The sequence below is a fragment of the Corvus hawaiiensis genome, chromosome 2, assembly GCF_020740725.1.
Source record: "Corvus hawaiiensis isolate bCorHaw1 chromosome 2, bCorHaw1.pri.cur, whole genome shotgun sequence".
NCBI classification, from domain to species: domain Eukaryota; kingdom Metazoa; phylum Chordata; class Aves; order Passeriformes; family Corvidae; genus Corvus; species Corvus hawaiiensis.
In genome coordinates, this window is record NC_063214.1 from 41,474,412 (window position 1) to 41,486,983 (window position 12,572).

The window sequence follows — 12,572 nt, forward strand, 5'->3', positions numbered from 1 at the left end:
AAAAAAAATACATATTCCAGATCATATTGCATAGACTGGCCTCTGAGGACACTTTGGTGAAAGCAAAAAGGAACATACATCAAAAATAAACCTTAGAAAAGCATGTGGGAAACTGCTCCTTGTACAGAGGAAGAGGAGTCTGTAAAAAATACACCTGAAGAGTCACAGGTGATGATGTGAGTTTAAAGAAAACATAAACTCTAGTACTGTCAAAGGCTGCTGTTGTACACACAGTTCGCTGCTACAACAAGCAGTATCCCTGGGGTGTTTTTTGGTTTTATTTAGTGTATTGTGAGCCAGCCTTACAACTCCCCTGCCAGGGGCACCTTGGAGATGAGCAGCCGGGAGACAGCTGCTCCCGGAAGAGGGTGAACACTCTGCTGCACAGTGGGTTGTGAGTGTCCTCTGCCGGCGAGTCAGCCCGCTGGGATCCCATGGGAGCAGCAACAAACTGAGGGTAAACCTGGAAAGCATCCCCTTCCAGGTGCAGAAGGGAAAACACATTGCTCCCTTTATCGTCATGCTGGGAAAGCATCCAACCTGTGCAGTACACAGCAGCAAGAGGGAAGGGTAAAGAAGCTCCCTTTTATCTCAGATGATGGCATTTGTTTCAGAAGGTCAAGCTTTGATTATCATCTTCCCGTGGCTGACTGATAGCCAAGATAGGGAAAGCTGCCATCCTGATAAGAGGATTCAGGTTTCCAGGGACAGGCAGTATCTTTTATTGGAGTGAATGATGCAGCTGGAGAGGGCAGCTGAAACCACTCTTACCCTGCACTTCATCTCTGCTCTGACAGCTCTGGTGAAGAATTTGTGTTCACAAAGTTTCTTGGAGAGGGAAATTTATCCTCAGCTTTACCTGTTTGAAGAGGGTGTGCATTCAGTGAGGATTATCACTCTTGCTATTTGCTGCTTAAAACCTCTGGCATCTCTCAAGGCCTTCACATCAATCAGAACATTGGATCAAGCTGTATATTCTCATTAAATCTATTGTGAATAACACAACAGTTACTAGCTCTTAGACATATAAGGTTTAGTGCTTTTATTGCCTTTTTCTTTTGCAGCTATGGGCATGTTTTTCTGAGCCAAGCAGAAGACCTGATCGGTTCAAAATACAAGAAGGTGGTTTACAGGGAGTACACAAGTGGCAACTTCACACAGCGCAAAGTGAGGACAGAAGAGGAGGAACACTTGGAAATCCTGGGCAAGTAGATCTCATGTCTCCAGACCAAGCCTGTCGTCAGTGAGAGGATTGCTTTCCAAAAACTAAGATGTTTTCTAGCATTTTTAAGATGGAAAATAAGGAACACTGATGCCTTTTCCAAGTTATCAGTGACTTTAAAAACTATTTATTAAATTGCTGAGTGTAAAGATGCTTTCCCAATTAAAGAATTCATTCTTGAACGTGAATAAGGAATATCCTAAGGAGTGCTATAATGGCAATTCCAGGATTCACCTTAGCTTCAGAGCTTGTAACATGGGGGAGACTCTTGTAAACAGATTAAGACAATATTAAGGAGCTGGATTTGTATCTGCAATTGGGCAAGACGTAATTTTACCCATCATAAAATAACCATCAGCTCATGTTTTTAATGGGGTGAAAAGCAGGCAACAACTGGTCATAAAATAGTCGTTGAATTATAGAATATCATGAGTTGCAAGATCATTGAAGTCCAACTCCTGGCCCTGCACAAGTCACACCCTGTGCCTGAGAGCATTGTCCAAGTGCTTCTTGGACTCTGTCAGGCTGGTGCTGTGACCGCTTCCCTGAGGAGCCTGTTGCAGTGCCCAACCACCCTCTGGGGGAAGAACCTTTTCCTAATATTGAAACTAAGCCTCCCCTGACACAGTTTCATACCGTTCCCCTGAGATAACCTTCCCTAGGAAAATATTCACCATTTCCTTTTCTAAAGGACAACAGTAAAAAAACCCCAAAAAAGTTAAAAAAAAGAGGTGGCAATTACCAGCTTAAGAAATAAAACTTTGAAATATTCAAAAACCATCCTCAGGAATTTTCCTTAAAAACCAGCTGTCCAAAGATCTGTCTTCAGAGTGAACAATTCTCTTCATTGACTGAAAAGGCATTATTTATACATATGGAGCTTTTCATCAGCTGAGATAAATCAATTTTGATGGCTTTCCTGGAAGAATAGAAAAGCCCAAGGGTTTTGATAGAGACCTTGGCTCCACTCCTAGGCCAAGCGATTGAAAGACTGTTGAATTAAGAAAAGCATCATGAATCACTGGCATCTTCTGATTGAATTTAGGGCCGTTACTCCATGCTGAGGTTGGTGACTCTGTACTGATTGTATTTAAGAACAAAGCCAGCAGGCCTTACTCAATAAGTGCACATGGTATAGAAGAAGTGGGTTGTGAAGAAGAGCCTGAGACACCAATTACCCTCCCTGGTAAGGCTCCCTTTTTTTTCCCCCTTCTTTTCTTTGAGCTACAAATGCTGTATATAAAAGCATTTAAGCACATGATTGATACTCCCTCTTTCAAGCTTGCCCATATCTGTATGTTCTCCCAGGCATAATACGCTCAGCATTTATTCAGCTACAGTTCTGAGTTGTTATATATGTAGGTTCTTGATCAAGTGAGCATGTTTGGGCAGAGAATGAGCCTTTGTTCCTATCATGGGTAGAAAGAAGAATGTAATATCACTGGACAACCTCCAAAAGAGAGAGAAGCAGGCCCATAATCATGGCAAGAGAAATGTGAGCCTGTGCTGCATTTGGCTCCAGACTGACACTCTAAAACTGTTTTAAAAATTTTCAAACTTGGAGGTAAGAATTGCAGATGGTAATATTAACTCTGCCTCTCTGAAGATACACAGAATTGGCATTTGCATTCAGAGTCACGCATAAAATGCAAAATGTAGCTGTCATGCAAATTAGCAATCTTTGGAAAAGTGTACCAAGTATGCCTCAGTTTCTAATGAGGGAAATAGTTTTTCATATACAAAAATTCCTGTTAAACTTTTTGAACATCAATTTTTTTTGTTGAAAATTGAACAATTGTTTTTGTTTCTAAATCCCTTGCAACTTTTTTCACAGTATTTGTGAACTTCAGTGTGAAACCAAATGAAAAGAAATTTTGATGTAATAAAGCTCTTTGCAAGCTGAAATTCCTTTCCTGTGAGCAGCTGTATCAGTACAGTAAAATTACACAGAAACTCATGTCCAAATATGAACCACCATCTGCCTTGCTGGAGTTTGATGAATGTGGTTAATACATGAGGGGGGGCGGGGGGAAAGGAGCTGATTTATACATGATTCACTTGTTTTGTTATTTGCTCCATGATGTCGTTGACGCTGTGAGACTGGCAGTTGAAGTGTAACAACGGGAACACACCTGTCATGTCTCCTGTGTCCACATGGGAGCAGGCTTGGGATGAGTTAGATGAGGGAAGGTGTCTGTGAGAGTAAGCCAAAAGCGTTCTTCTGCAAGATCTAAGAAGAGACTTTTCCTTAGGAGTTTGGAAAAAGCAGTTAACATAGAAAACAAATCCCTGAAAACAAGAAAAATTTCTGGGCACCTCAGTCCCCACCACCATCATCTGGAAATCCTCACTGTCTGTCTTCCTAGGCCAGGCTGGAATGCTCACCCCAAACTAGCCAAAGACTGTCTAATTCTACTAAATCCTAAATCACTCATCAGACAGATTTGCATCCTGACAAACTGCACTCCTGAGAGCACTGCCAGCTCCTAAAGAAACTGTGGGGGACATGGTAAATAGATGCAGAGAGCATATCCATAGCAGCCTAAGTTAAATCAGCTCTCATCTGCCACAGCTTTGTTCCCTCCCTGTCCATTCTTCCATTCATCCATAGGAAGAAAGGGGAGAAAGCATCAGTTTTCCTCATATTTATTGCTCTCTTCAGGGGTTATGCCATATTTGCACTTCAAAGATGGGTCTCCAATGCCTTCTGAAATGTGTCAGCTTTTAAGTAAGGTGGAGATTTTTTCCATCTACAGCCTCCAAACATCCTGAGGTGAGGAGTAAAAAGCAAGGAAGGGGTGGAGGACCATGACCAGCCTCCCTTCTCTGATCACACCCTCTAAAAAGAGGTGATGACATGTAGGTTAGATGAGAAACTCTTCCCTGGCCTATGTCTCCATGACATAGACTTACTGTCTCCATGACATGGTGCTTACCCTGTAAATGATACTGCAGTACTTACACGAGACCCATCTCATACTGTATGAGAGTTGAAAGTCACCATTTTTTTGTTTTTGTAGTTACCGCTGTACAATAAACCCACTGCTGCATGATGCATGGACAGTATAGTGGCTCAGTGACACAAAACTAGGCTCAGACACTTCCCAACCCTTTAGGCTTGAAAACTCTCCTTGTCTAGATGCTATTGGCAGCTATTGGCAGCTGTTGGGTTGTAGCTGTACTAAAACAGTGGTTCTGTGATTTCCTTGTTTTCACCTGACTCATAGCATGTCCCATGATGCTCTTGGCTGTTGTCACCCTGAAAGACTTTTAGGACAGAGATTGCCTAGTTCAACACTTCTCCACCACTTAAAAGGGCAAGGTGTTGACCACGTCTTGGTCTCCTACCCTTTCCTGCAGTACCAGCAAAAAAACAAAGCAGGGAAACACAGCACAGGCAGTTCATCTGAACACAGATGTTTGTGTTCAGTGGAGAGAACTGATTGTCACCCAAATAGATAATTTCCTCATCCATTTGTTAGGGGTTTTTTAAAATCAGAGGTCAGGGAATTTCTGCTCAGGGAGGATGTGACAGAGATTATGACATTTGGCAAGGGACAGAGGTTGTCTGGGAATTGCTGGGGAGCAAGGTCTTATCTGGAAGATGAAAGAACACCCCTGTGTCTCCCAGACAGCAGGTTGGTACGTATTCAGCTCTCCTGTCTGGGCCCCCACCTGACACACTTCTGCAGCACCCTCTGCAAAATCCCAATGGCAACTGCCACTTCTTTTTGCCCTTTTCAATTGAGAAGGTCCAAGAAACATTTCATGGGCTTGACTCCCAATGTCTCAACTGACCTTAAGCACCAGCAGCTAAGATCATCTAATCACTACAAGTTTTGCCAAGGGGAAAGATGAAGAGTCCGGTCTGTAAACTTCCTTCTGTGGGATGCCACTTTTGTCAGTATCATTTGCAGATCTTCTTTTCCCAGGCAATCTGTCCTCATTTACGCCACTGGAACCTCACTGATCTCCTGGAAGGCAGAATTATATCCCTATCCCATTGCTGCATGCTTCCACAGGTAGTTTTGATGCAGATAACTTTTTGATGAGGAGGGTAGCAGGTCTGAGTTAGATACTATTCAAAGCCTCTAATACCCAGCTGCTCAAGGTAAAATTGTTCTCTCTCTGTTTCAGGGGAAATAAACACCTACAGGTGGAACGTCCCAGAACGATCCGGTCCTGGCAAAACAGATCCAAACTGTATCACTTGGGTCTATTACTCAACAGCAAATTTTGTTAAGGTAACCATGAAATGGCCATTAAAGCTTGCATTGCTTTGGCTAACACATCCTGCCTTGTGTAATGTTTCTGAAAGGATCCTGCTTCTTAGCTGCGAGAAGACCATAGGCTAGAGAAACCATTTACAGAGCTGGATGCTTTGTCCTCTGGTAACAGTTGTACATGCCTGGGTAATTTAATCTACTTAAATCCCAAGGGATACACCACAGTAATGTGATTTCCTCCTTAAAGGATAGTTGAAGGGATTTGGGGTGAAGACAAAACATTACACAAAATCACAGAATCACAGAACGAGTAAGGGTGAAAGGGGCCACTGGAGATCATTGCTTTGGTAAATTAACAGAGAGACACACAGAGAAAGAAATTTTTAATCAGACTGGGTTTTTTTCATCTGATAGGAAAAAGCAGTTTAAACTTTAGTTAATCTGTATCTGTCTATTTCACAACTGGATGAAATGAAAATCTGTAACACATGTATTTATTTTATTTCAGGACACATACAGTGGTCTGGTTGGGCCTCTTGTAGTTTGCAGAAAAGGAACTTTAGATGAAAGAGGTCTAAGGAAAGACATCGATCGTGAATTTACTCTTCTGTTTATGGTGTTCGATGAAAATGAATCCTGGTATTTGAAAGAAAATATTGAAACATACCTTCATAAGGATCCTGATGGTTTTAATTCCACTAAGAATTTTGTAGAAGGCAACTGCATGCATGGTATGTAGGACTTGGCGGCAGCAGGCAAGAGGAAAGAGGTTTATTTTTCACAGCCCTTTTAGGAAGACACTGGACTTAGCCTGCAGTTACCCAACCACGTGACAACTTCATAAACAGTGATGCTGGAAACAAAACATTTCACAAGGCCCAGCCAAGATATTTTTCTAACAAGATAGTTTACTCTTACACTCTTGGGAAGAGGCTGCCCTGCCAGAATTCCCCCGTCATTTGGGAGCCGTGTTCCTCCAAGGCTTGTTTTTTAGGAGCATAAAGATGATATTGTAGAACTGCGGCTGTAGTAGCAGCCAGCCCAGGAGCCAGGCAGAACAGACTGGATGGGGACACACACAGCCCTGGCAAAGCAAACTTTTCTTTTGCAGCTGGTACACATTTTAGGCAACAATTCTATTCTCTCTTTTTCCATGTGGCTTCTTTCTCCATGTGTCTTCTCAACATAAATCCAATTTGTTCAGGAGTTCAATCTCAACCAGTAAAAGTCCAATTTGATGCTTTTCAAGGCAGAAAAATGTTTGATGATGTATAGTTACATGATTTGGAAACTGAAACAAAAGCCTGACTGTCTCCTGCAGTGGCAGCGGTCACTATGGACAGCACTTGTCCTGACCACACACGCCTGTCCTCTCTCTGTCCAAACACTCCTTCTCCCCTGAAAGTGCAAAGGGTGCCTGAAGTGGAGGTTATCATCACCCATACCATGGTCAATTATTAATCATTCCTATTTTGTCATTCTTCCAGCAATCAATGGGAAGATTTACAACAGTCTCTTGGGTCTAACGATGAATGAAGGTGATAGGACAAACTGGTATTTGATAGGAATGGGCGATGAAGTGGATATCCACACAGTTCACTTCCATGCACAGACCTTCATCTTCAAGGTTGGTAAAATAAATCAAAGTAAAACTTTTACAGTGTGATGGGAAATTTATAAGAGAAAAAAAATTTTCCAGATTTCCAGCCTGGTTTTGTCTCTTGGGCACAGAGCCCTGGGCTGATGCTGAGGTTGGTGGGAGTTTTGCATTTGAAGGGAATATGAAATTAATGAGATCCTTGCAAAGCCTCTATTACTCTGAGCCTGTTATGAAATATGAATACAGGGCACTATTAGAGGACATGGTTAGGTGGGTTAGAATATGTGTTTACCCATAGGTATAAGGGAAGATACAGGGAGAAAATTAGAGAGAGTTATGCCAGCTTAGAGTATGGTTTTACACTGTGGCAGTTTGCCACCAGCAGGACTACCTGAAAAATCTATCTTTCAAAGAAACACCTTTGCTCAAACAGCAGTTAGAGTCATCAGGAGGGGTCAGCTTTTGTTATTTAATTGAATAAATGAGAGGTGTCCACAGACCTCAGTTTCCCTGGATGATGCTCACTAGAAATGTACAAGAAGCATCTGATCTGCCTTAAGGAGCTGGAAGTCTAACTGGGATATTTCAGTGCCCATTGGGGGGGTATTTGAGGCATGACTCTCACAATTCTGGTTTTGCTTTGCTACAGACAGATAAGGACCATAGAGGAGACGTATATGACCTTTTCCCTGGGACTTTCCAGACAGTTGAACTCATAGCAGAAAACCCTGGAACGTGGCTTCTGCACTGTCACGTGGCCGATCACATCCATGCTGGCATGGAGACAACCTACACCATCAATCAATCAGGTGCAGTATCAGCAACATCCTAGGACTCAGAGGTGGTATTGCAGCACAACTGGATGGAAGGCAAGGTGGAAGGGAAGAGAGCTCACCTGTGCACCGGTGGGAAGCACCTATAGTGCCATGGCCAGTTAGCAGTGACAAGAGACAGGACAAACACCCCTAATGACATGGCAAAGGCAGCAATCTTTGGTGCACTTCGCTGCAACTTGGAAGCAGTTGGTGCTTCACAAGTGCCCTTCTGAGACAGTGGCAGCCTAGAGACCATTTGTCATTTAAACATGGTGCAGCAAACATCTGCAAAGCTGTTTTTTAGCCTTTTCGCCACACTGTGTGGGAGTTCCTACAGCCTGGCATGGTGCTGGTTCCTTCCTGTGACCCCTGACTACTCACAGAGCTTTTGGGGCTCCTCCCTGCATAGGCAGACACCAGCTGAGATAAAAGGAGCTCCAGAAAACAGTTGTTCATCTTGTCCAAGAAATAGGTGATCTCTCGACTAAGAAAAGTTGGCAAACTTTTTGAGTGGTGCCTGTCTCTTCCAGCAAATGTGAGTGAATCCAAAAGTGTTTTGTGAGCCTCTCCACATCACATAACTTCACTAAACATCTAGATCTAGCATCTCCTGCCTAGTCCCCACTGTGCTGGCTGCACTCCTCTACAAGGGTTGGAGCAGTGCCAGCAGGCACACCTCATACCTCTAACCCTGTAGCAGCATGGTTACAAATGTAGATGCCAAATGTAGCCAAAGTACTCCTTCCTTGGATATGATGAATTTATTTGATTCCATGTGATGGATATTCATGTGGGCTGTGAGATTTCAAATGGACAAACAAATGCAGAAGTGAATCATGGAATGGTTTGTTTTGGAAGGGACCTCAAAGATCCTCTAGTTCCAACCCCCTTGCCATGGACAGGGACACTTTCCGCTATACCAGGTTGTTCAAGGCCCCATCCAGCCTGGCCTTGAAACACTGCCAGGGATGGGGCATCCGCAACTTCCCTGAGCAACCTGTGCCAGTGCCTCTCCACCCTCATAATAAAAAATGTATTCCTTATGTCCCATCTAAATCTACCCTCTTTCAGTTTAAAAGTTACTCCTTGTCCTATCACTACAGTAAGTAGTGGAGTAACAGAGATGCCTATGGAAAAGGGGGATGTTGCCCATGGAGCTGCCCAGAGGAACAGCTGTGATGATCTAACCACAATTTCTGTTCAGATAAACAAGGTAGAAATAATGACATAAAGTCAACTCTACTTTTTCAAAAGAGAAAAAATTATTTATTAAGGCTTTCAACTTAACTATGCTTTTTTCATCTCTGAGAAGAGAGAAGAGAATGGGAAGTTCCTTCAGAAGGAGGACACACAACTGGAGCATACAATACAACTACTGCAACAAATGGAACCACTGCAAAGGGTAAGGATTTTTTAAAATGCTGTTTAAAACTCTTCAGATTCATGCATAGATTTCTCATTAACAACTCTCTTTTAACAGATTATGACAACAAAGTGGGCAACTTTTTCAGCAAAACTTTGAGTCCTGGAGAAGCCAGCCTGATACTTGCAGCTTTCTTTTTCATTGGACTTGTTCTACTGTCAACAGCATTAATCTTCTTCTGCTTCATCACCTACCAAGGAAGTAGAATCCATTACACAGCTCTGCATGACAAAAGTGCATTTCTGACAGATTCCCCGTAAATCCCCACTTTTAATATCGTCCACAGGGACTCACTGGATTTCACGACATAGAATCATAAAATCATTAAGGTTGGAAAATACCTCTAAGATCACTGAGTCCAACCATTAACCTAATATTGCCAGGCAACATGCTGCTAATAAAACTGGAGCAGGGCATATGCTGACAGTCCTACCCCACGGCCAGTGCTCACAAGAATGAACATCAGCTGTAGGGCTCAGCTCCAAGACCCATGTACCACCCATCACCATTTCCACTCCTCTGGAGTTCAGCTGAGCTTTGTCCAAGATCCAATCTGGCAGCTGAGCAGAGCAGCACACATCTTGGCATCCATAAGGTTTCCACAGGAGTAAGGAGGAGGCAGCATGGCATCCATGTGCTCTGTGCAGAAACATGGGGTTCACACTAGGAAATAAACACCACCAGGGACTGGCTTAAGTTGTCAGCTTCTGAAGGAGCAGGTGCTAATCTCCAAGTCCCTGCAGTTTCCCAAAGCCTGGCTTAATGAATTCACCATCATTCAAGTGATTCTCCCCTTTTTTTTTTTTGCTGTTAAATGAGGAAACTGTGCACCAGGGACAGATTTTTGAAGACCTACAAATAAATCTTAGAACCTGATGGGTTCAGCAGTGCCCCTGCTGTTAGTTTCTAACAGATTTTATTTATCTCTAAAAATCTAGCCCTGAGCAACCTCCAAGAGATTAATTGACTTTGTAATTGCTGCTTGTTATGGTCCTGATTCTGTACCTCTTCTTTGCACTGAGCAGCACCTCTCTCCCTACCTGTAATGAAGCCATCAGGAGGGTGATCTTTGTGCTCTGCGAGGCAGACAGACAGAATCAGGCCATGTTTAGTGATACTTGAATGTTTATAGCTCATTTTTAGTTAGATTTTGTTCATTCTTGCCTGCTCATGCCTGCTATAGCTCTTGCAGAGGAATTCCAGAACAAACGCCTTTGTAAAACTGTTTACACAAATTTGATTTTGAATGTAAATTCAAGTTGCTGTTTTGTTTTTTTCTAATTTTATTTTTTTCCACTTCTGTATTTTAAAGTATTCAAAGGTAGGAAATTTTACTGTGCAACACTCTTACTGTAGCTTAAATGTGTCCTGAATTGATGTCCAGTCAAACAATATGTTAAAGTTTCTTGGATGTTTCTCAGTAATTTCTTTGTTTTCCTCAGTCATTTGAAAGCACACACATGAAGTAGAAATGCAGGACTGAGCCCTAATAGCATTTACATCATAGCAACAAACAAAACTTCCTTCTCAAAATCTTCCATTTGAGCTGGCAAAAACAGACACTCTAAACTCTTTCATCTTCCTGTTCTGTAAACATTAAAATTGGGGTCTCCTGTTCTGTGCAAAAACACTGTCTGTCTGTGCAGAACGTTTTTTCTCTGTATACATATAAAATTAAAGCCTTTCACTTAAACATGCACCATTAAGAAAAGATATTATTTGGTACTTCCCTTCTAGGGTAGCTAATGTGCCTGATGTTTTAGAAACAGAGTCATAAGTGTCTTTTGACTGTAGAAACTGGCCCACCAAAGTGATTACATTGATAATAAAAAATCCAGCTATTTGTATGAACCTCTTGGCACAGTTCATTTCCTCTGGCCTGCTCCTCAGCTGGACAGTGGCTATGAAACCAGAACAAAGGCTCCAAAGGGCCCCAGGACATCACTGCTGCTGAACCAGGTGACACAGCCTGCCACAGAGATCATGAAACATCACAGAAAGGGTAAAGCAATGAGTTTACCATTGCCTGCCTGGTGCAGGCAGCCCTGTGCCAGCTGTGCCCTGACACCTGTGTTGAAGGACAGCATCTGTGTTGGGCTGAAGTACTGGCAGGAACAGAGTTAAGCAACAAAATTAACAGAAGATCAAGTCACCAAGGCAGGCATGTTCTCCACGGAATGCTGCAGGCCCTCAAGTGTGAAAAATTTGGATTATAAACTGGGATAGCAGTTGGAAACTGTCCTAAAACCAAAAGCTTGAAAGGTGACAAATGCAAGACCAGTCTTTAAAAACGTTCCAGAGGACTAAGCAGCTCTGTCAGCCACACAGTGGGAGCTGGCTGAAACTGTTCTAAAAACCAAACCAGGAAAGTGTCCAAAGGAACAGAAGAGAACATGAAAGAATCGATACTTTTTTATTTATCCCCAAAGAAAATTGTGCCTTAGGAAGGTTTTTGAAGGACTCTGCATAGGTAAGAGATGTGGATGAAATAACCTGCTTACATTTCCATGAGATCTTTGAGAAGGTCTTCATTTTAAGCTTCTTAAGGAAATGAAATCACCATGGGATGAGGAGTCCATGGAGGTTAAATAACTGGTTAAAGGACAGTGAAAAAGCAGTCAGATTTCATGTTGAAAGTCACTCATGGGGTGCTACAAGGACCCTTGCTCTTCACTGTTTTACCTAAATGTTGTGAAAAAGAGTGGACAATTTGAGTGACAGTCTTAAGCACATGTAGCATGAAAAATCAGTGAAAAAAAGGACAAAATTTATTACTGATACATTTACAGTACTATGTGTGGAAAAAAGCAGTCCTAACCTTATGTGTATCATACTGTCTAAGCATCTCAGAAATGGGATCTTATTTGTAATACTTTAATGACAACATTAGCTCCAGTGTTTTTTAGTGGGCAGGAAGGCAATTAAATATTAGGAATCAGCCCAGAGAAAACAAGGCTCTAGAGAGACCTCACTATGGCCTTCTAGTATCTAAGGGGGCTTATAAAAAAGAGAGAGAATGACACTTTACAAGGATATTGCAGTGACAGGAGAAAGGGGAATGGCTTTAAACTGAACGAGGGTGGGTTTAGAATAGATTTTATGAAGAAAATCTTTATTGTGAGGATGGTGGCACAGGCGGCACAGGTTGCCCAGAGAACCTGTGGATGCCCCATCCCCGGTGGCGTTTAAGGCCAGGCTGAATCTGGTCTAGTGGAAGGTGTCCCTGCCCACAGCACGGGGCCTGGAACTAGATGATCTTTAAAGTCCCTTCTAACCCAAGCCATTC

At 42.5% G+C, this 12,572-nt stretch overlaps 1 protein-coding gene across 4 annotated transcripts in view; it reads left to right on the forward strand.

The window, feature by feature from the left end:
• HEPHL1 (hephaestin like 1) overlaps positions 1 to 11,137 on the forward strand; it is a 36,060-nt gene extending 24,923 nt beyond the window's left edge. For 3 of the 4 annotated variants that reach the window (XM_048294559.1, XM_048294562.1, XM_048294563.1), the window contains 8 exons: positions 1,065 to 1,204; positions 2,268 to 2,408; positions 5,360 to 5,466; positions 5,957 to 6,179; positions 6,936 to 7,075; positions 7,698 to 7,857; positions 9,173 to 9,265; positions 9,344 to 11,137. In XM_048294559.1, the coding sequence (XP_048150516.1) occupies positions 1,065 to 1,204; positions 2,268 to 2,408; positions 5,360 to 5,466; positions 5,957 to 6,179; positions 6,936 to 7,075; positions 7,698 to 7,857; positions 9,173 to 9,265; positions 9,344 to 9,546 (1,207 nt within the window). In that variant the 3' untranslated portion in view covers positions 9,547 to 11,137. The remainder of the gene's footprint in view (positions 1 to 1,064; positions 1,205 to 2,267; positions 2,409 to 5,359; positions 5,467 to 5,956; positions 6,180 to 6,935; positions 7,076 to 7,697; positions 7,858 to 9,172; positions 9,266 to 9,343) is intronic. The other variant, XM_048294561.1, reaches the window with a different exon arrangement.
• Positions 11,138 to 12,572: the final 1,435 nt, after the last annotated feature.